At 29.6% G+C, this 24,701-nt stretch overlaps 1 protein-coding gene across 1 annotated transcript in view; it reads right to left on the reverse strand.

Moving 5' to 3' along the window:
- Positions 1–200: 200 nt before the first annotated feature.
- prom (prominin) overlaps positions 201–24,701 on the reverse strand; it is a 42,650-nt gene continuing 18,149 nt past the window's right edge. Inside the window, exons 7-16 of the mRNA XM_088272590.1 lie at positions 15,010–15,145; positions 14,068–14,238; positions 12,956–13,055; positions 11,992–12,073; positions 9,164–9,327; positions 6,962–7,186; positions 5,957–6,072; positions 4,464–4,654; positions 3,657–3,815; positions 201–341 (exon numbers count right to left, since the gene is read on the reverse strand). Coding sequence (XP_088128716.1) covers positions 201–341; positions 3,657–3,815; positions 4,464–4,654; positions 5,957–6,072; positions 6,962–7,186; positions 9,164–9,327; positions 11,992–12,073; positions 12,956–13,055; positions 14,068–14,238; positions 15,010–15,145 — 1,485 coding nt within the window. The remainder of the gene's footprint in view (positions 342–3,656; positions 3,816–4,463; positions 4,655–5,956; positions 6,073–6,961; positions 7,187–9,163; positions 9,328–11,991; positions 12,074–12,955; positions 13,056–14,067; positions 14,239–15,009; positions 15,146–24,701) is intronic.

Consider the following 24,701-nt stretch of genomic DNA (forward strand, 5'->3'; position numbering starts at 1 on the left):
AAATACAACAATGAAATTTTTACCCAGGAGTGGACCATGCACTTTGTTCAGTAATGGCAGCATTCTCTGTGGATGTCCTTTTTGTTCAGAAATGATGGAAATTCGTCGAACATGAAAAATAAAAAGAAAAATATTAATCAGTTCTTAAAATATAAACTATGAATTTTTCAGTAATTTTTAAACTAAAATTCAAAGATATCTCACTGGTGAGAGATTGTTCTGAGAAGAAACCCTTCTTCCCTATCGATGGCGTATTTACAAGCCCTCCGGAGTCTTAGCGCTACGGGAGCTGAGCAGATCCAAACCAACAAACTGCACGCCAAGCCGAACCAGAAACCATTCTGGAAAATAACAAAAAAATATTAAAATACAATAAACACATAGGTAACACACAGAAGCCATTCTGGAAATTAACAAAAAAATATTAAAATACAGTAAACACATACGAGTAAGTAGGTATTTCACGCATAGGCAGAACGACTGGCAATCTTGAAATGACTTTGAAACATGTTTTCTTATTTGCCAAATGCAAGTTGTAACAAGATGTGGGAAGATGGTTAAAAAATGGATAAGAAGAATAAAAATAAATATTTTGTTATTCTTAACTGTGTAATATTCAAAGAATTCAGTTTATTGTCAATTATTTTAATTTAAAATGTTACGTATCATATATGTAATCTTTTATCAATTAGAATCGGCAAATTTGTTAAATAATAGCATTTTAATCAAAATGTACTTTGTAATTTATTATTAATACTTTATAATATAATATTATAATAACAAAATAAAATTTGTTGTTTTTAAAAACGTTTATTTTTGGTATTATTATTCCATCCGGTTTACAAACATCTTGTTTTTAAGAATAAATACTTTTTTGATCTAAAAGATTTTAAGAAAATTATTAAATACTAAAATTGTGTTAATTTTTTTTATTGTATTAACAAAAACAATACTTCTAAAAAAAAATATTGAAATAAATAGAACTCTCATATGACGGGGTTTCTTAATTTGTGACGCTATAATTATTATTTGTAGTAACATACTCAAGAACTTTCAAGAACGTCATAAATGAAAATACTTGATTTTTCAGGAGAACGTTTTTAAAGTTTAAGAATATAATACAATGTATTAAAAATAAGTAGCCACTTATTGAACTTTTTACTACGCAGCAGATCTTTTAAGGTAAAACCTGAAGGTTTTTTCTACATTTGAAAAATAGTTAGTATTTAAAAAAAATAATTAAACAAACCTTTTCTTCAAAATGCAAAAACAACACTTTCTGCCCTGTAGCGGGTAAATATTAAGTTAAAAATATGCCTCTTTTGCTGGGATATAGTACATTTTTTGGGCATTCTGAAAACATGCACAACTGAAAATTGTCGATTTTTGATTTATGACGTTCTTGAAAGGAGTGAGCGATATGACAATAAAAGTTGAAGTGAACGTTATTTTAATAAAGGCTTGACGTTATTTCACTATTATTATTATTATTTTGTAAGAGGATTTACCGGTTTTTCGATTAAGAGAGAGATACTGATTGGATTAGATTATATAATATTGAATAAATATTTTTCACTTTGTTAAAAGATCAATTTTAAAAAAGTGGTATCTGGTTAGTGGTAAAAATCTATGAATTTTAACACTCTCAAATATCATCTTAATAAATTAACATTTACATCACAATACATACTTAGTTATTTAAAAAAAAATTACTTCACAATTTATTTTTTTAATTTTTTATTATTTTTATTTATTTAATATAGTTACATTTTCAAGTACAAGATAATACAATTTCTAAACATTTATACATATGGCAAACTTAGTTTTAGATTCGCTATGCCTCTCCAAAAAAGAGACTGACTGCTTGAAGAGGGACTTACACTCAAGGTTCAATGTTTTATATGATAAATGAGTTTATTAAAACCGTTATATCTGGTAAAGAGTCTACGACAGAGAATAAGGAAAACGAGGATAAGAGGAATGTCTGAGATCAAAGATGTAGTAAGGTGAGGAAGGCAACGAATATGACAATGTTATGAGCATATGAGGAGAATGGAATCATCCAGACCTCCTCACATTGCATTGCACGGCCAACCTCAATGTATACGACAGCCGAACAGATCACCAAAGAGATGGATTGAGAGCTGGGAATCTACACCAAGAAGAAGATGAAGAAGAAGAAGAAGGGTTTAAATTTTTTTCAAATCACGGATATGTTTTGTTAAAATGATAAATTATACCAATAATATATCTTTATCAATTTGTGAATTCTTAATCTACTTGAAAAAAAAAACGTAATGGGTTAGTTCAATTTATTACTTGTGAGGTTCGAGTGTGTTATATAGGTGATAAATTTTCCAGTTGCCGATAAAACGCCATAACCGAGTCTAAAAAAGCGGTTAATCTCGCATTTTCCGTAATTTATTAAGGTCAATTTTTTGTTTACAGTATTTACTACCGACCATGATAGCTAAACTATTGATAATTAGTCTAGCGATAATTTAATGAACTTACGAAGCAAATATTAATTGGTATATATTTCACACTCTTTTTAGATATGCATGAATTATAACACTGGCCAAAATTTTTGTCAATGCGTTTGAATACCTACAGTTCACTTATTTTTTATGTTTGACTTAATTAAACTAACTTACTAACCATCACGCCGCTTGCCGCAGGGGTAGGCTGATAGAATGGAACGCCATACCAATCTGTCTTTGCAATCAATCTTCACCTCTTTCACATTAATCCATCTCCTCATACATACCCACCAATTATTCTGACACTTGACCACTTTGGGTCATCATGTCATGTCAAGTTTTTGAAAAATTGAGTAATATTCATAGTAAGGTGAGTAGTTATCAACAAAGTTACCACAAATTATCAACAAAAATACTCAAATTCAAGAGGAAAAAAATCGGAGAGAATAGTTTTAAAATATGTAACTAAGTTTATTGTGTTTAACATAGAAAAAAAATCTAGTTTAAAACTAGATTTTTTTTTAAATTAATGTTTTACTTAGTAAAAAGCCATAAACTGCAACATTTTGAAAAAATAGAAATACATAAAAATATAAATAACAATAAACCCATAATTAACAATTTGACAATGACCAAAGCTTCCCCTTAGCTTATTGTCTATGTTCCTATTGATAAGAAATATAATAAAAATTAAACAAATAAATAAAAATAAGAAACCTCTACTACCCCCTCTTCAACCTTCAACGCCCCAAGGACCCAACTCTAAAATTTATTATATTATTAGATAAAGACCAGTCTGATGATGTCGGTAACGACGAAACCCGGTCGATGGTCAAATAAAATTAAAGTGGAAAAGCTAAAAATATTGGTTTTAATCTAATAATATATTAAAATGCAATTCCATCACGAAGTGTCAGTGGATAATATAAATCTATCTAAAATTTAGAATTAGCTTCACATACGGTGTTTGAAAATGATGCGGAATGCATCGAAACACGTGTCACAGTAGATTTTGAAAAATAGTGGTATTTACTGGATAAAGCATTAATTAAAAATGGATAGATTTTACCACAAATAGACTGCCGAATCAATAAATAAAACTACAATAGAACTTTTATGCGTATTGTACTACTTTTAATCAGTATTCAAGAGAATAACGTCGGATATTTTACATACTAAGGAGTCGATGTAGTGGCGGCAGACTAAGGATCTAGAAGCTTCGTAGATATCCCATATAGGGCCACACGGTGCCACCTGGTGTTCCACCTCATTCAACACGTGACCACGGAACTGCTCCAAGTATCCTGACAGACGCTTGACGTACTCGCGAGTTTTCTAAAATAATTCAAACACTTATCAATATTGATATCTCAACGTAGATGGAGAATTGTATGGATGTGTGGGCATTTACAGGGCTCACGATCGTCAAAGGCTGGTTTAAGTGATCACTTTACACACGTGTAACATTCACCAATTCTACCCATGATTGACAACCACACTACTCAAATTCTTGGAACCTCTTTATATTATATGTATATTGTTCAAAATATTGCTTAAATTGACTAGAATTTCATTAGAGACGTCTATGGTGAGATGACAGAAGCTTTTTATTGAGAAGAAACTCTTTCATTTGTATGTGAGATCTGAATTCTGGATTATTATTATCCTTATCCTTTATATCCTTATTATTATTATTATTCAAATACACGAGAAATGCTAGAAAATATCCTTTTTGTTTGTTTTGAATTTTAGCTTATGATTTAACCAGTTACTTTATTTTCAACATTTTGAGTGTGTCCAAATATAAAAAAGATAGTTTTAATAACAGTAATAACTGTCAATTTTTACATTAAGTTTGTCTTTTAAGTTTTTTGAAGTAAGTTAAGTTTAGTTTACGTTTTTTAGTGATATTTACCAAGTAAAATTTCAATAAAAAAGATTAGTCTTCAATAAAATACATTACTTTTAGGATCTTCAGCCTACCTTTTCGGCAATTACAGCTCCTTGGTTGTCAATATAATATTGTATGGTCTTAAGATGACTCAGGGACTGGTTCATCTGTTTCTGGAATGGCTGAAGCTGCAACTCCAGTTCAGTGAGACGGAAGACAAGTTCAGTCCTCAGCTGGTCCAGTGGTTGAATCGTATTGATCAACAGTCTCCGGGTTCGAGACGCTAAACACAAACAAGGATTAACCAAACTACTCTATACAAGGGAAATTCCTAAACGTACAATTAAAACGTAAAGTTTTCATGTGAAGGTAAGCTGATCAGTCTTACACTTCAATGATAAAAATTAAGAATAAAAAAGTTACATTAACATTGATGCCGTTGGGAAGAGAACCCAGACTTAATGCATGATAACCTAAAGTTCTTAACACTGCACAATTAAGGCGATATTTATCAATCACATAATGAATTGTAGTTCGACCAATTTATTTGATATTTTGTAAAATAAAGTAGAAGAGTAATATATGAAAAAAACTCACTGACTTTTGGATACTGAATAATAGTATGGCCAAAAATCATCAAAATTTATTTTTCTATATTCCTAATGGTCCTGCATCATATACTTACTCGTGTATTTATTAATTACATTTCAACAAGTCTAAATAAATAGGTCAAGCTATAATTCTGCAAATGTAAACATGTTCGTAATAAATTAAATCCGGTTTTTTAATAGTACTGTAAACGAAATGAATCAAATTGGAGTGACATATTTAACTGCATATTATAAAACAAGGTTTAACGATGTCACTGTGAAAATAGTTGACTCCTCATTATTCATCCTTGAGATACAAAAAAATATATTTACATGTTTTTATTTATCTATTTAAATAACGAAGTGAGTATTCTATTGTTAAAAATCTTGAATTTCCTAAAGTTATTAAACCAATTACTTTTCGATTTTGACACAAAGTTAAAATTAAATAATTTCATTTTTATATACCTATCCATGACTTAAATAATCATGGCGTGTACATTTTGTTAATTTTTTTTTTCTTCGTAAAAAGGAACAAATACGTTCTAAATTATACTTTAAATAAATCGCGAGTTGAATTTTAGTAAAAAAATAGTATTTTCAACATAAATAAAAATATAAGAGTTCTTTTTTATAAAAGCTTGGTAAAGTGATCACTTGACCAGCCTATGACAGGTTATAACACAGACTTCCATATTCTTTTTCATCTGTGTTTAAATAAAAAAATATAAACATGCAAAATTTTAAATCGAAATATAAATTTCGTAAACTTGTTCTTATCATCATTTTTTGACATCTCAACAAAGATAAAGAAGAATATGCATGTCTGGGCTTACAACCATAGGCTTGGTTAAGTGATCACTTTACACAGTGTAACATTGACAAATTCTACTCATGATTGACAACCACAGTAGGTACTCATTTTTTTTCAAACTTCTAGATATCCTTTATTTGTTCTTATCAGTTAAAAAAAATTTAATAAGGAAGTTATTTACCCAATGTCTCGATTCTTGATGATGTAGTCAGATCAGTTATTTGATTGGCAATACTCTCAAATTGATCGGCCAAGGAACTTAGATCTTTTCCAGTGAGAGGCCCATTCAGCTGAAATCTAAAAAAGATCACACGTCATTTTTGCTTATGACAATTATGATATTTCTAAACATCCAAATTTAATTAAAAATCTCGCAACGTTAAACGAGTCATGTCGTGTGTTTAATATTCAAAACGCTACAGCATTTCGACAGAGAAATAATATATTGATATACATATTTGTGTGTAACAATTATTATTAATTTAATGGTTAATAAAAACGATTGGTCAATTTGATTGTCAAATAAAAATGTTATCATTGATGTTAACGAATATTTGATTATTTAAATGAATTCGTATTCATATGTAATTTTTTAAACCAAATATTATAAAATATTACATAAACTGGTATTGTATCAAATTAAATGTGTAATAAATTGTCCGCCTTCGAAGTGTTAAGGTCAGCACGCTCAGCTACCATAGTGAAGGCCCGGGTTTGATTCCCGAGGGGGGTCAAATAAATATAAATAAATATTTTACTATAATATTCACTCAAAATTACCCTGGACTGGTACCTGAAGGAGAGGAATAATCACTTTTCCTTCATGTTTTAAAGATCGAGATAACGCTGCATTCAAATAAAGCACTGCCCTATGCACCATCGGGTCTGGATGAGGGTTTGAAGAAGACGAACACAATACATAAAAAAACTACTTTTGACGATCTTGAATAATTGTACATTACGAATTTTCTAATGTAAATCAAGTGTACAGTTTAAATATATGATATTCATTAAATGAAAAAAAAAAACTTTCTCCTTCAGACTTGGACCTCCAGAATGGTAGCCGAGCATGCTAACCATTACACTACGGAGGCGGACACATACCTACCAAATTAAAATACCAAATACCTGTATTCCGTAAAGTGCTATGGTACAATCCATACCTATGAAATCAAAATACCAATACCTGTATTCCGTGAAGTTGATGGATGTAGCGGCTCTCATGATAGTTTTCAACTCCTGATGGGCCCTCGGGGCGGCGAGGCTCGCCGCGGGGGCGGGGGCCCTTTCGGCGAGGCGCGCCGCGGCTCCGCTCAGCGTGGACCAGTTGTAGTGCGCGGTGGCTGTATTCAGGTCCAGGATGTTGCGAAGACGAAATACGGGATAAACGGGACGGTCTCTTTTGCAATCCCTGGAAAATAAATGAATGCATTGTGAATATGCATTACAGTGTCTAGGTTTTAGAGGACTGAAATATATTTGATGGGATACGGGTGACATGTTATATATCCGATATTACAGCTACATATTTTAGAAAGTAAATGGCTACGGCATATAAGTAATTTTAAATCAAGTAAGGGCGTTCCCAGTAGATGTCCCATTTTAAGAAAATGAAAACCCGATAAAATCATGCAATTTTTCTTGTATTTAAATTTAAAGCATATTTTGAAGACTTATCTAATATGTACACTGTATGATGTTAATAATGTGCATTTGTGTTTTATATTTTTAATTATTTAAATAAATTCTTGACATATTTCAATATATGTATATATATATATATATATATATATATATATATATATATATATATATATATATATATATATATATATATACATATATATATATATATATATGTATATATATATATATATATATATATATATATATATATATATATATATATATATATATATAATATATATATATATATATATATATATATATATAAATATATATACATATATATATATATATATATATATATATATATACATATATATATATATATATATATATATATATATATATATATATATATATATACATATAAATATATATAAATATATATATATATATATATATATATATATATATATATATATATATATATATATATATATAATATATATATATATATATATATATATATATATAAATATACATATACATATATATATATATATATATATATATATATATATATATATATATATATATATACATATATATATATATACATATATATATATATATATATATATATTATATATATATTTATATATATATATATATATATATATATATATAATATATATATATATATATATATATATATATATATATATATATATATATATATATATATATATATATATACATATATATTTATATATATATATATATATATATATATATATATATATATATATATATATATATATATATATATATATATATATATATAAATATATATATATATATATATATATATATATATATATATATATATATATATATATATATATATATATTATATATATATATATATATATATATATATATATATATATATATATATATATATATAAATATATATATACAAGTATAATTTTTTTTTCATTTTCGCCCTAAACTGTACCAAATTTGTACCAGTCCAGGGTACGTAATATTGAACAAACATTTATCTGAAGAATAACTTATACTGACTACATTTCGACTTTTAACTATATTTTGACTTCACCATGGTAGTCAAATGCTCTAACCGCTTCACAGCAAAGGCAGATAAAGGAACATTAATATGGTAATAAGATTATAATAAATAAATGTATTTTGAATTAACTTAAGAAAAAAAGACACATTGGTAGTCAGACAATTCTACAGATATGTACGTGATTATTTGATAAACATAATTCTTTTATTTAACCATGTTCAACTTTAAATAAGGACATTTTCACTTAATTTAGCATCAAAAATAAATATGTCGCATTCTTTTCTTGCAACTTACGCAATACAATCTATATTAAGTCGTATCGGATTCCAAAGGCTGTTATTTTTCTTCACTAGAATTTCTTTATATAGTATGCTAAGAAGTTAAAACCACTTAATAAATACCTAAGCAATTACTTGTGTTTACCATTTTGAATTATTAATATGCTCAAAATCTTTAAAATACTTAAATTTTCAAGATGTTCCACAGATGGTGTTGGTAATCCAGTTAAAAGTTGTTTTCAAAAAAACAAGTTTTACTTGTTATTTGTGTATATTAAAACGAGGAGTATTTGAATATAAAGTTGGGTAAATTTTTAATTTAAAAAAAAATCGATGAGGTTGAAAATGTTGAAAGAATGTGTCGTTTTATTTTATAAAAAAAAAAACAATTTACCTTAGAATTTCTCTGAAGGGAACATCGATAGTAATGTTATCAAGATCGCTAAACACTTGTTCAAAAAATCCTGACCCATCTCTGTATATCAGTCCCGGCTTATCAAGCAGTTTCCCAATAACAGTAAATTCCGGGTCATCGTATAAAGGCCGGCAGAGAAATACCTGAAAAAGTCTAGGGTGAGGAAATAAAGGTAAAACAAATTTAAAAGAAGTAGAGGAAGACTGAGAAAAAATGTCGTGATCAAGTATTTCAAATGGTTGAAAGTGGTCAAGTCGAGTTGGATTAATCAATGGGTATATATGAGGAGATCCATGAATTTGGAAGGGGTGAATATTGTTTGTAAAGACATATTGGTGTGGGTTCTATTATCTCCTAGTCCTGCAGGGAAGCGGCGTAATGGTAAGTTCATTCATTCAAACCCTTATCCGCAGCCCAATGGTGCATAGGGCACTGCATCATTAAATGCAGTGTTATCTTGATCGTTAACATATGAAGGAAAGGTGATCAGCCCTCCGCTTCCGGTACCAGTCCAAGGTAATATTGAATAAATCACTTATACGGGACCTCCAGTACGGTAGCCGAGCGTGCTGACCATTACACTACGGAGGCGGACGAAAATGGTTAGTTACTAATGGTTAGTTACTTAGTTCAATTACATGTTATCTATTATTATTTATTAACATAATCATATAAAAATATTATCCTTCATTATGCTGCCTCAAATACAAATAAGTCTCATATTAGCCCCTCCTGAAATGCTTAAAAGTAAGAACCTATTTTTTTCTCAACTTGATTTGAATGTATGTACATGGAAGTTTGAGCATCCCATGGCTTGCGATCTGGCATTTTGCTGGCTTAAGCGATCACTTTGTACATTTTTGAAACAATCACCATTCTGCCCATTATTGAATATCCAAATTTATCTAACTCTTGAAACTTATCCAATGATCTTAGATCCTACCGCATATCGGTAAGATTTTCTATATATTCATGAATACACTTTGAAAAAAATGACATCTCATACATAGGGTGAATAATCCAGTGTCCGATATCATAAATAAACAAATATTGTTACTTAAAAAAAAATACACGTATTTTCCTTCAATGTTTTCCTTTCCTTACCTACATAATTTCCACATTTTTTTCTACTTTTTTTTTAAATCACGAGGGTGTCAAATAATTGTTCGAGAGGTGAATAAGAATTTTTATGAGGATTGTGCGCTATTTGAAAAATATTTACTCATTCATTTTACGAAAAACCAAAGGCTTGAAAACGCGTATAATTAGTTTCCAACTACACACGTACATGGTTTCTACGCATGTATTCACACTATGCTTCTGTGTACATTTTCATCGGTTACTCGGTCATACATCGACCTCTTGCGCATTACGGCTACATTTTTCCACCGCATTCATGCTAACAGTTTTCATAATTTCTTTACCATAAAAATAAGAATGCAGCTAGCACAGTGCAGTTACATTCTTCACAACAAATGAAGTCAATATCAATCACGAGCTAAACTTCTTGACGCCTAAGTAACTTTAATTACAACATTGGCTCACAAGTGGTGCATAGGGCACCGTATGACATATTGCTCACTCCTTTCAACAACGTCATATATGGAAAAAACTTTTTCAGGAGATCATTTTTAAAGTGTAAAAATAAAATAAAATGTATTAAAAATAAATATCAAGCCACGTATTGAATTTTTAATGTGCAACTAATCTTTTCAGGCAAATACTGACTGTTTTTTATCTTCTGTAGAGGATAAATATTTAGTTAGAAATACGGCGCTTTTGCTGGGATATAGTACATTTTCTGGCCATTCCAAAAACACGCACAACTAAAAATTGTCGAATTTCGATATATGACGTTGTTGAAAGGAGTGAGCGATATATAGTCTCGTTGTTTACTAGATCGCTGATTATATGAGGGCATGGTGATCAGTCTACTCTAGAGTCTTGGATTTCATTAATGGTGACAAGAGATAATGATGGGACATGATGACATAAGCGATGAAGCTTAAGATGAAGGACGTAACCAATTTATGGGAAACGATGTTTAAAATAGAAAGAATGGTAAGGGTACTTAGGGTTGCACAATTGATTACAATCATGTGAATTTGAAGGCGCATGAGTCCCTTGAGGTTAAAAAAAATGTCCTAACGTTAAGTATACCATATATACTTATTTACTTACTAAAAGAATGTTATTTATTGTTTGGGCATTCACATTGTGGTAAGACATAATTAAATTATAAATAAAACACTTGTTTATAACTACTCAAGTATTATATTATCACGACTAATATCAGAAGTAACAGATGCTTCCATCTACGGATTTGATAGATTATATTCAAACCCGTAGATGGTATTCCCCGTAGATTATGAAGCATCTCTAGCTTTCGATACTAGTCATAACAATATATTACTTCAGTGGTAAAAAATGTTTTTATTTACTAATAATTTAACTAACTAAAAAATTAAGAATTTAAATCATTTTTCACGAGATAATTTAAATAGGGAAATAACTAGAAATGGGCTAGTTATCTTATGCATGAATAAAGATAATACATATATAAAAGTTCAATTATTATTATTATATTTTAAATCAATCATCAAACAAGCAAGGACATTTTTGGATAGTTTTGTAAAGTTCTTATATTTTTGAGTTATGAATCAAATATAGTAAACAAATTTAATAAATAGAGAATGTTTAATAAGCCTGGGTTGTTATTTTAAAGGGCAACTTATATATGTATAGAGTGATTGAAATTTGGCGAATAAAACATTAAAATTTTATAATGATAATAAAATTGGTTTTACCTCGCCGTGTCCCCCAGCTACGAATACCACAATAGTCAACATCCACAGAGGAATCGCAAAAAAACACATCGTTATTACGGACCTGAAATAGAAGGTGTTTATTTTTTGTGGTATCAAATAAGTCATTTAAAATAACAAAAATAATTTCTGTAATAATATGAACTCTTTTCTTTTCGGTTTAATTTACGAAAATGAAAAGGAAACAATCAAACTTAGCAATAAATTAATGAAAGTGAATATTTTATTCGGAAAATGTTTAGAAAAATATTTATGAAAGTATTTCTAAAGCCATTTACAAGTTGTAAGAAGAAAAATAATTAAACATGTATTTTTAAATATTGCAAAACTTTTATTGCTTTTTAATTTTTTTCAGAAATCAACTTTTTTGTAGTTGTAGAATTCGATAAAAAGATTTTTCTTCAACTACTAATTTATTAGGGTATGATTATTTGTGGATTTATTGGAAAGAAGTATATTCCAACAATTTTCACACTTCACAAAATTTTCAATGTGGCCAAATACATGTTCACACATCTGGGTTCCACTTAGGAGTTATTTTTACATTTCAACATCTCAACATATATGAAGAAAAATGTGGATGTCTAGGTTTTTAGATGACTTATGACATGTTACAGGCCTGTTTAAATAATAATAGACACATTCAGGGTCATTGAGACATCGGGATAGTACTCTCAATAACGAATAATAATTAAAAATTACTCCATGAATTTAGAAAAATGGTAACTCTACCTTAGTGTGCACAGTTTCAAATGTGCTATATTTTATTAAGTGAATAATCAATAATTTGTTTTTATCATCTTATATGGAATTATCACATGGCATTAGAAATACCTTGGTTTTTTACACTTCGATGGGTTAAATTTTGAGATAATTAGTTTTAGATAATGTATTCATAAAATTGCCTTGTTTTAGATTTTCCTTTTATATTTCGCTTTTATTTTACGTTTTCAATAAAGATCCAGCCTGGTTTTCCATTCCACAACAGCCGCAACATACACCAACAAGATGCAATAATACCACAATACATATTAAAAGCACAGCAACTGAAAAAATAGAGTTAAAATTGTTATTTACAATCTACGAGTATTTAAAGGTTTTTCATTTAAAGGTTCAAAATTACTACCACTATTATTTTTTGACATCTCATCAAAGATGAAGAAGAATATGGAAGTCTGGGCATTTACGGGGCTTACGACCGTCATAGGCTGGTTTAAGTAATCACTTTACACACGTGTAACATTCACCAATTCTACCCATTATTGACAACCACACTACTCAAATTCTTGGAAGTTCTATATATATGAACCAATTTAGAAACCTTGTTCATGAATCACTAAAACTTTACTAGAGACATCTATTGGTGAGATGTAAAGAAGCTTTTTATTAAGCAGAAACTCTTATATTAGTATGTGAGATCCGAATCCCGGATTATAATCATTATACTACCACTATACCATTAAACTACCACTATACCTAACCGCAAATATTAATGAAAAAAATCCTTGTGAAATTTTACTTTCCTTCGGGTATTTTTTTTCTACAAAAAGTGTCTCAAAAGGAATGAAATTAACTTAATTAATTAATTTTTTGAAAACTTTTTTCGAGAAAGGAATGCAGGACATGTCTGGATTTGTCTTTAATGATCACTTTATAACATACGTATAGTTACGATTTTACGATTTTAATGTTTTTCTGTAGGCAAGTAAAACATTTAAATATTTTTTTGAAATAGGACCAGATTGAAGAAAACTTGGCATGATCAAGTATGTTAAATAATTAAAATTGGTGAGATCAGGAGTCAGAATAATTGGCGGGTATGTACTCTTATGCGTAAATGTGGAGAGTTGAAGAATGTTTGCAAAGCAGAGTGGTGTGGCGTTTTATTCTCTCCGTGTACCTCTGCGGGAAAGCGGTGTAATGTTTACTCAGTAAGTTAGTTAATTTAGAACTCAATAAATTAAAAATGTTTTATCATAAAACATATTATTTTAGACCAAAAATAAGTTATCATTGTGCTTAGTAAAGATGTAAAAATATCAGTGAGAAATTCTTTACCAAGGAAAACGAACCAGCGCCAAAATTCCACAGCGTCCAAAGCTCGAACTACATTTTCGATATGGCGGGCTTGGCTTGTCGCCTCGGCCGATAGATGTCTCGCCGCCTTAGCGAGGGATCGTTCAGCGACGCGAAACTCCGCTCTTTGAATTTGCAGCGCCTCTCGGATATCTAGCGGGAAAATTCGGAAGCTTTATCTGATATCTAAACCATGCAATAAATATAATATAATTTTCTTCAAAAGATGGCTCTAATTATGGTCAACAATTTTCCATATGAATTTTTAGTGTAAATTTTCCAAATATTGATTTAAGAATGAATCTATTGGCTGTCCAAACTCAAAACACAGTGAGGGACATTTTTTTTGTAGTACGTTTTTTTTGTAGTACTTTTTTTTTGCATTTTTGGACTAAGTAGATTCTACTTAGTCCAAAAATGCAAAAAAAAAAACGTATTACAAAAAAATGTCCCTTACTGTGTTTTAAGTTTGGACAGCCGTATTAGGCATATAGTTTTTTCAATAATAATTCCTATCTTAGTACTTTTTCTTAAACTTAAGTCATTAAAAATTAAACACTTGTATTAGACGACAAATTAATTTATTTCATTTCATTAATATAAAGTTCAAAAATTAAGATGACGTCACTATCGGTTTGTGTCTCGTGAAAAAAAAATGGTAAAATTCTCTATTTCATAATATTTTATCTAAAGATAGGCAAATATTCGAAACATAAATGTTACCGGGAGAATTTTGCATTTTTTGTAAAATCGACTTACATGGATCTGGCGGATTTTGAAATTAGGCGACACATATATACTAATATCAAGTGTAATGGTCAGAGCTTTTGGCTATTACGATCTTGGAGGATGAAGAGTTAATAGAAAAGACGAAGAAGAATAAATAATTGATTTATGTTTTAAGTAGAAAAAGCTTGATCTAACCTTCGATAATGTAGTTCGTTTGATTGGCCACAGCCTTTGGGATATCGGCAAATTTGTTTCTGGCATTCTGGGCGGCCTCGGTTAAATTGCGCGCATTTAGCACATCCGTTAGGGGTTCCAGGCGGTCTTCGGTAACCTTCAAACAGATTATACGTTTTAATATTATAAATCAAAATAATAACACAAAGCTTTTCATTACAAGTGCTCGAATTGATAATTTTTCTACTCTTGAAACCATAAAAAATACATAAATTTCAGTTGAATATTTTTGGTTGAAGTTACTTACAATTTTATAAATCAAAATAATAAAATAACCTTTTTTGATTTGATATATATTAGATAGACTTTCGTATTAATTTTGAATCATCAGAAGAAACTACCATCTGTTGAAAACTTAAAAAGATATATGTTTCCCCTTTTGAGCATTAAAGATATTTTTTTAAATTCAGTTTTCACATATTAGGAGAAGCCCCAAACTTTATACAAAATTTAGAAATTTTTTACTACTTTCAAGAATTTAAAAAAATCATATGCTGTAATTAAAGAAAGCAATATCGATTTTGAGAGTACAAATTAAATGTGATAAAAAATCGATGTAGTTTTTTTTACTTAAATTTTATTTGACCAGTGACCGGGTTTTGTCATTAACGACATAATCAGACTTTTGATGTCAGTAACGATGAAACCCGATCACTGGTCAAATAAAATATATTTGGGAAAAACTATATAGTTATTATTTTATTATATAAAATGTAGTTTCTTCAAAAAAAATTCGTATGAAACTTAAATCTCATTAAAATTTATTGATTCATTACAATAAAAGTTCGTATTTTAAATAAATTATTCTTGTTTTTTTTTTTTTTTTTAAATTTTAAAGCTAAATATTTGTGTTTTTATTATTTACTCAAATATTTAAAACTCATACTATTTCTGTGAGTCTAAGCGGCTCATTATTATTGTAGAAATTGGTATCAAATTGTGGTAGAGTGGTTTCGAACCGAGAAACTCTGACATAAAGAGTCCGCGACACTAACCACGGGACCACAACCCGACACACGATTCACTGTTTAATATTGTTCACACACATAAATATTATGCTTATTGTATTTTATTATGTTAATTTGGTTGTACAAAAATATGGTGAATATTTATTATTTTTTACATTTATTTAAATTATAAGCTTTGACTGTAATAATATCACAGATGGTCGTATTAACTAAAAAATCTGGATCGTTCGCGTCATAATATTTGTGAAATAAACCAATGTATACTATTTTCGCAGCCTTCAAATTGTGTCATAAATCCAATATGCACTTAATTGATTTATGACGCTGCCAGCGAAATAGATCAACTCTTGTTCAAAACCGAGACAAGCTCTTGTTTAATTTATCTTGTACGATGATAGAGCGTTAACGTCAAATACAAATTACTATCTAGCAAATTACCGTCATGATAGATTAATTGTTTGCGGTACTAATGGATGATCAATATAGAATTATTGTTAGTAAAGTGATAACGGTGTAAATTGACCGTATCTTCTTATTTAGCCTCCCTGGAATCATCAATCAATTTAAATTGTAATTATACCTGTACCATTTGAGGTTATATTAACAATTTATTTGTCTAAGTAAGATGTCTTTTTTCTATCTTTCAGCGGTAAGATACAAACATTGACTTGTTTTTTTCAAATTGCTGTTCTGATTCTAAGGGAAATTTCTTTTTCAACAAAATTGTTAATAATGGTTCCTATTAGGTCCCTGTACTGGAATTACAATCTACGTACATTATGTGGAGTGAAAATAAATTTTACTTCAATTCAGGACTTTTATTTCTAATGACTTTGCCATTTTTAAACCAGTTGTTGATTTGTATTAGATTTGCAGAAAGTTATACGTAGGCGACTATTTTTTTTTCACAGATCATTACGGTAGCAATACAAATACTAAAAAAAATCACTATTCATTTCATTAGTACAACACTTCTTTAAAAAATTGACTTAAAAGTATTGGTAATAGATGGAAGTGAATATTAAAATTAAAATTACGACACATATCCATTTTTTTTTCTTATTTGTCTATAGGCTCACAAATGCTTAGGTTATGTAATATCTGAAAAAAGGATTTGTTTTTTTACTTCACCAAAAATTAAAATTAAATTAAATCTGTGTTTTTTCTTTTGTGTAAATATTGGATGTATAATGCTGTTATATTTTTTGTTATTTATTTACATTAAGTTATCTGTGAGACATTTCATTAGGCAGTTATACACATTATATTATACCCAATTTATGAATGAAGCCTTCCTCTTTTTATCAAAGAAGAATCTTTGCATATCTAAATTAGTAAAAATGTAAATATTAATTTATTAAAAATCTCAAATCTCCTAAAGTTAAGATAGCGCACTTATTGACAGCTGTATCACTTAAATTTCAATGTTTTTAATTTCATTGTTGTTTCATAGATTTTAAATATTTTTATTATAAAATTTAAAATATTATAAATTTGATTTTCAATTTTCGTATTTTTTCACTCCATCAGACTTAGTCACACCAACGCGTGGCTGGGTGCAGAAGGTTTCACATAAAAATATAATTTTATGAATCCGGTGTGACATACATATACTCTTATGTGTATAAAAAAGTAAGTCATTTGAATCATAGCTTTAAGATAATATTATATTTCGTACCATATTTGATGTATTTTCTCATGATTGAATGTTGCTGAATAGACACGTTTGATATCAAAAGCCGAAAGTTCGTAGAAAGTAATGTATTTTTTCTTATATATCTTAATTGATTCATTACAAAAAAAAGTCTCTAAGTAAGTTTTCGAATTACGAATTGAATTCACCCCCTTAAGAAAAATTCCTAGGTGTGAAATATGCGATAATGTGATCAGAAGGAAAGTGTGGTATAAAGATGTAAGGCCTCGAAGCCTCCTGGGCTCATTCTATCCCTCATACGTGAGTAGGTAGGTAACTGCGCAATCCAATAGAGCCCATGTAAGGCATCTATGCTAACGTTTTGCGGCTTCCCAAAGGGTGTTGCGGGTACAAAAGAAAATGTGAATAAAAACTATTTTGATTTCTATTGTATTTTTATACACCTAAAATATATTTTATTATTGAAATTACTTTTATGTCTGTGTATTTCTGATATTTAAGGTAAAAATGCATGATTGTGACGAGGATTACACAAACGTATACTTCTATATATCACAAACCAGTTTTTCTACAAACGTTTTTGAAAACTGAGATTTTTTAAAAGAGTTTTTAATCTTGAAATTCACATTTCTTCACATTTTTTTTAAACATCGGTCAGAGGCTGAAGTCTCTGACTGAAATTGATCTTACAATCTACTTTTTTATCTTCTATTTACCTCTTCTTTTTTTCTCCTACTTATAATTTCCATTTAATAAGATTAAAGTTTGTATTGACGTTTCGTAGTGAAACTTATTTTTATATATTAAAATAACAGTTATAAAATTTTATGTTTTATACACAATTAGGCAGGGGTTAAAAACTATACCTTTATACAATTTTTTAGTCTCACATCAGTCTGATGATATCGGTAACGTCAAATGAAAAATATGTGAAAAAAAAAATACATAGTTGTTATTTTATTATATATCTATTTAAATTTACATGGTCTTGTATGTTTGATGCGTATTAAATACTTGAATTACCATATTATATTTTAAGTATTTTTAAAGATTGATTTAGAATCGCTCCAAATCGCTCGCTTTCAAATGTGTTCATGGCGTCGGCGTCGGGACGTTGCCAAGCTTAGTACGTCGGTAGTGGGTGTAACAATATAATAACGGATCCACATACACGTCATATTATTACTAGACAAAATCGCTAACTGCCTTAGGCAAAACGGTTTGTTATTATTTATCTTTTATCAGATTACCGTCGCTCTGGCATCTTACTTTGGGGTATTAAAAAGGAAAATAAATCACCGAAAGTTAACTGGAACTTCGGCGCAGACGTATAATTTACTTTCTTAACTTTTGTTTTGCTTTGAATGCACGCTTTCAGAGTTTGAATTAGGGTAAAAAGTTTTTTTAAGTTTTTGTATAAGTCAACAACTATTAATTTAGCTACAATATTTCCTTTATGTGGTCCCATTAACAATAAAATGTATCCCACAATTGTAAAATGATCGATCTTGGCTATCCTGCTTTATTATGTTTCAATGAATTAAATACCTTAACAGAGAACAATAATCTTTTTCATATTATTTTTGACATCTCATCAAAGATGAAGAAGAATATATGATGTCTGGGCATTTATGGGGTTGTCGACTGTCATAGGCTGGTTTAAGTGATCACTTTACACACGTGTAACATTCACTAATTCTACCCATTATTGACAACCCCACTACTCAAATTCTTGGAAGTTCCATATATATTAACCAATTTAGAAACTTTGTTCTTGAATCACTAGAACTTCACTAGAGAGATGTTTTGGTGAGATGTAAAGAAGCTTTCTATTAAGCAGAAACTCTTATATTAGTATGTGAGGTCTGAATCCTCGATTATTAATTGATGAGATGTCAAAAAAATATACGAAAAATAAATCCTATCATTGGAGATAATCCAGATACGTGAACAATGATACAAGTATTTGGACATACTCAAAATCTTGTACTACATCCGTTTCTGATGTCATATATATTTTTTAATAGCAAGGCCATTTAATGTTTTTTATTATTATTTAAATTCTACTTTTTATTCACTCATTTGATTTATATGCCCACACCATCTCAACACACCATTCATATTTTTTTCTAATATATCTATGAAAAAAAAAAATAAGTGATTCCGCCTTCAAGCTTTACTCGGAAAAATATATAAACTTATAACATTTGTACTAATTTTTCTGGGTGAAAAAATATTTCATATAATAAAACTACAAATATTTAGTGTGTTCCATTTCCACAACTGCATAAAAAAAAATATATGTATGGATATAAATTTACATAAAAATACATAAATGCATTAATTAACATGTTATTTTTTTATTCAGAGACCCTCCAAGCCACCTTATATACCGATTTGGTGTTAAATATGTTAAAATAATTTTCAATATGTACAATACAAGGTTAACATTATATATCTTGTCATTTTAAAGGAAGAAAAAGCGTCATTTTTTCAGCAAAAGAAACACGGTATTCACAGCTGAAAAACTGTTAGAATAACCACCAGATGAAAAGGATAATGGAATACAATTTCCTTCTACAGCTGTTCGGATTTTTTGTTCTTAAGCAATTTTCATCCTTAAGCCCACAAGGACCTCGAGGTTTTTCTTATAAAGAAATCTATGGCGTAACCAAGAAGAGGTGAAACTATGTGAAAAGTTTGGATAGGATTGGAAGTAAGAAAAGTCTCTAGAGTGAACAATTTAGAGGTGAGAGAAAAATTGACGGTACGTTGTAGTTTGACGTGCATATTTAAGCAAGCATTTTCAACAAGTGGTTTTACTTCATTGAAAATAAAAACAAATTATCCACTTAACAGTTAAATATTTTTGACGAGAATATTCGTCGGTACTAGAAATCGTCACAAACAAGACTGCTCAAACAACGCTCGGGATACTCAATAAAAAATATATTAATATGTTTGGTCGGAATAATCGGCAGTTATGTATGAGGAGATACATGAATGTGAAAGAGGCGAAGATTATGTAAAAAGACAGATCGGTGTGGCGTTCTATTCTCTCTGTCTACCCCTGCGGAGAAGTTGCGTGATGGTTAGTTAGCTAATGACATTTCCATATATTGAGGAAAATATGTGAACCAAATTATTTAAATTTTTTTATTATTTTAAGTCTCGGATAAGATAAGTTTAAGTTTTGAATGTGAGGGATCACATTTAGACTGCATTCAGTCTACTTTTATCTAGAATAAGGGGGAAGAAAAATCATTTTAAAAGTAATAAATACACTTAGTATTCTAAGGATTATTATAACAGTTTGCACTCTTTCATTCGGAATTAGCCTTCATTGGCAAGAGAGATTTTGGATCTTTTAAGTGTTTGGAAAACGATTATAAGAATTTGGGATGGGATAGCAAGTTCGAGACGGGGTTTAAAAGCTTTAAGAAAAGTCACGCAGTTATTCAACAAAGGAAGCGATTGGAAAATTCATTGAAATCTACCTCCGAAGAGAAGCTCTTCGGAGCGAATTGTTGAGAAGCGTGAAAAGTTAAACAAAAGGTCTGCGTGTTGTGCTAAGGAAATTCCAGAAATCTTTAAAAAGCAGGTATTTATTTATTTTACAATATAATCGTAATAAAAAAGTTAACTTTATTTATATATATATATTTTTAAATCAAGTAAATATTACATTTTCGTTTTGTAGTAATATTTCTGAGTGGAACTAGGTAACTACATTCTAAATAATCAATCCCCCTTCACTTTCATAGTGTAATGCTCGGCTACTTCTGTTGTGTTCTCGTTCAGGAGGTCCCGGGTTTGATTCCCAAGGGGAGAGGGGTAAAATAAATTAAAGTGATTTTTTTACTTTAATATTTATTGAATACGACCCTGGACTGGTACCTGAAGCGGAGAGCTGATCACCTTTCTTTCATATGTTGACGATCAAGATAACACTGCATTTATTTGATGCAGTGCCCTTTGCACCATTGAGGTGCGGATTAAGGTTTAAAGAAAGAGAGAAGATATAATAAATCAACATGTTAATAGTTTTTTTTCACAATATGAAACTCGGTTACTAGTCAAATAAAATAAAAGTAAAAAATATATATTTTATTATATAACGTATTCCTCACGCAGATCTGAACTCTCATACGTTTTGCTATCCTCATATCACACCTTGTTAAGGTCTCATAAGTAAAAAGTTAATTATTTTGAGTTAAGTATAACATGAAATAGAATATGCAATACAGTACACTATACCAAATAATGAAAAAGTTCATTATAACCGCACACAGTGTATATGGCACTCTGACACGATATGTATCCACGTACTTTTATAATTCGTCAAGATAATAACATAAAATGTAGTATTCTTTCATGTAGAAGACGGTGCCGTGGCGTAGTTAGGTAGACGCTCGACTGCGAAATTAGCGTCGCGGGGTCGATTCCCGCCAAATGCAAAATAAATTCAAGAAATATTTTTTTAAATTCTTCTGGGTATTTGTGATGTATTTTTCATATTAAACTTCTCTATCCTTACTATCTTACCTGAAGACAGGCCTCTAATGGAGGCTTTGCGAGTTATTCCTTTAAATGAAAAAACTACTGACTGAGGGTGCTGAAATATCTCGTACGTCAGTAAATGCCAGATTTTCGGCATCAACCGATTACCAGTAAGGATGGTACAGATTGTCACCAGGCCAAAAAAGACCAAGTAACGTAAGTTTTTTTTGTCTAAGAAAGTATTTGTAACTTTGGTATTTTTTGTAAATACTTCACACCAAAATGGATCGAAGCCTTCCTAAAAATGTCAAGAAAAAGATCAGTTCATAGTAATGATCTCCATAATTTAGCTTCGAAAGTCAGTAAATGAAGGAAATAGAGAGCCCTAAAGGAAAGCTTCACGGCGTATAGCACGAAGCGGAAAAATATTGCTGTGAATTTTTACTGTTAAGAATTACTCGACGATAAGAATTTGTTGTTTTCAAAACAATTTTTTTGTAACTCTATCGCAAAATAAATCCTTTTCATGGAGAGTAATCGTTAAGACTGTTTTTTTTTCTTTCTTGGTAAATTATGTTCTCTTTACAACATTTTGAGTGTGTCCAAATACTTGTTCACAAAATTTGGATTATCTCCAATTACAGGAGTTATTTTCATATAATTTTTTGACAACTCATCAAAGACGAAGAAGAATATGGAAGTCTGGGCATTTACGGGGCTGACGACCGTCATAGGCTGGTTTAAGTGATCACTTTACACACGTGTAACATTCACCAATTCTAATTCACTAATTCTTGGAAGTTCTATATACATATGAACCAATTTAGAATTCTTGTTCTTGAATCACTAGAACTTTACTAGACATCTATTGGTGAGATTATTATCTTTTTTTTAATTCTCTTTGTTTAATTAACTTCAATTAAACTTATAACAAAGGAATCGTATTTTTTGTTTATTTTATTTGGCGGCTGTGTTGAAAGTAATAGTTATAAATTATATAACCGATATTTCTTGATTATAAATGTGAATATGCTTTTTTTGATCCCTTGTGAGGAAATTTACTTTATTGTTGAACATTCAACGATATAAGTACATTATTTAACCAGATTAATATTATCTTAAAAGTTGTTGTTTCCTGACCAAATTTGGATAAACAGTAAACCCCCCTATAACGTTGAAACAGGAACCGCGTCATCGGAAGAAACGTTATAGAGGTTAAATGATTTTAGATTGAATTTTAATTTAATAATGACTAATTTCAGTCATTTCCGCTGGTTAAAATGTAATTCAATAAATAAATTTGGATAATTTATATAGCGCCATTTTCGTCAAATACTACCTCCAGGGCGCTTTACTGTGAATCAATTAGTTTAAAGATGATGGTGGAAATAATTTCGCAAACAAATGTGTTAACCCTCTATTATGTTCCCTTATATAATGCGGAACCTATATCAATGTTACAGGGAGGCTTACTCTACTTTATTTGGTATTAATACGAGTAATATGTATTTACAAATTTTTAAAATAGTCGATCATAAAAATATCCGTTCTTAATTATTTTTTAATAATTGATTAAATTCCTTTGTTTTCTGTTAGAAGTAGAGGCGGACGAAACATTGAATTATTTCTCAGAACTTGTCATCATAGCGAGACTCGGATATAAATCCGTTAGGTTAGGTGAAGCCTCTGACAAGTGATAGAAATTGGCTGCTTCTGTTCGATTGAACTTTCTCCCGTAAATGGGAATGAACCCAGCCTATAAGACTACGGCGTGATAAGTCTACTGAACCCGGTAATCCAATTACCGATACGTCACTTTTATGCTTTGTAGATATTTTCCTCGTATTCGCCTCGAGGGATGACGCAATTATATCATTTCGTTTCTCCGTTATAAGAAATAGGTAATTATTAATGGTTAAGGGATAAATCAATATTATTTTACACGGTTCACCTACAAATAATAAAAGCATCGAATGTTGACAATTTTATTACAAGCTGTAATAATTAACTTCATCATGAAGTGTGTCATTCAGGGCCAGTAATCAACAGTCAATAACTTAATTATCTTTGATATCTCGTCAAAGATGAAGAAGAATATGGAATTCTGGGCATTTACGGGGCTGACGACCGTCATGGGCTGGTTTAAGTGATCACTTTACTCATGTGTAACGTTCACTAATTCTACCCATTATTGACAACCACACTATTCAAATTCTTGGAAGTTCTATATACATGAACCAATTTCGGAACGTTGTTCTTGAATCATTAGAACTTCACTAGAGACATCTATTATTGAAATTAAAAGAAGCTTTTTTATTGAGCAGAAACTCTTTTATTAGTATGTGAGATCCGAATCCTGGATTATAATAATATACATGAGAAACGCCAGAAAATATCATTTTCTTTTTTATTATTTTAGCTTATAATTTGACCAGTTAATTTATTTACGACATTTTGAGTATGTTCAAATACTTGTTCACAAGTATTTGGACACACTCAAAATGTTTTATATTAAAAACATGTATAGTTTT

The sequence above is a fragment of the Brachycentrus maculatus genome, unplaced genomic scaffold (assembly GCF_059751285.1).
Source record: "Brachycentrus maculatus isolate JH-2025_06_01 unplaced genomic scaffold, ASM5975128v1 h1tg000031l, whole genome shotgun sequence".
In the NCBI taxonomy this organism is placed as follows: domain Eukaryota; kingdom Metazoa; phylum Arthropoda; class Insecta; order Trichoptera; family Brachycentridae; genus Brachycentrus; species Brachycentrus maculatus.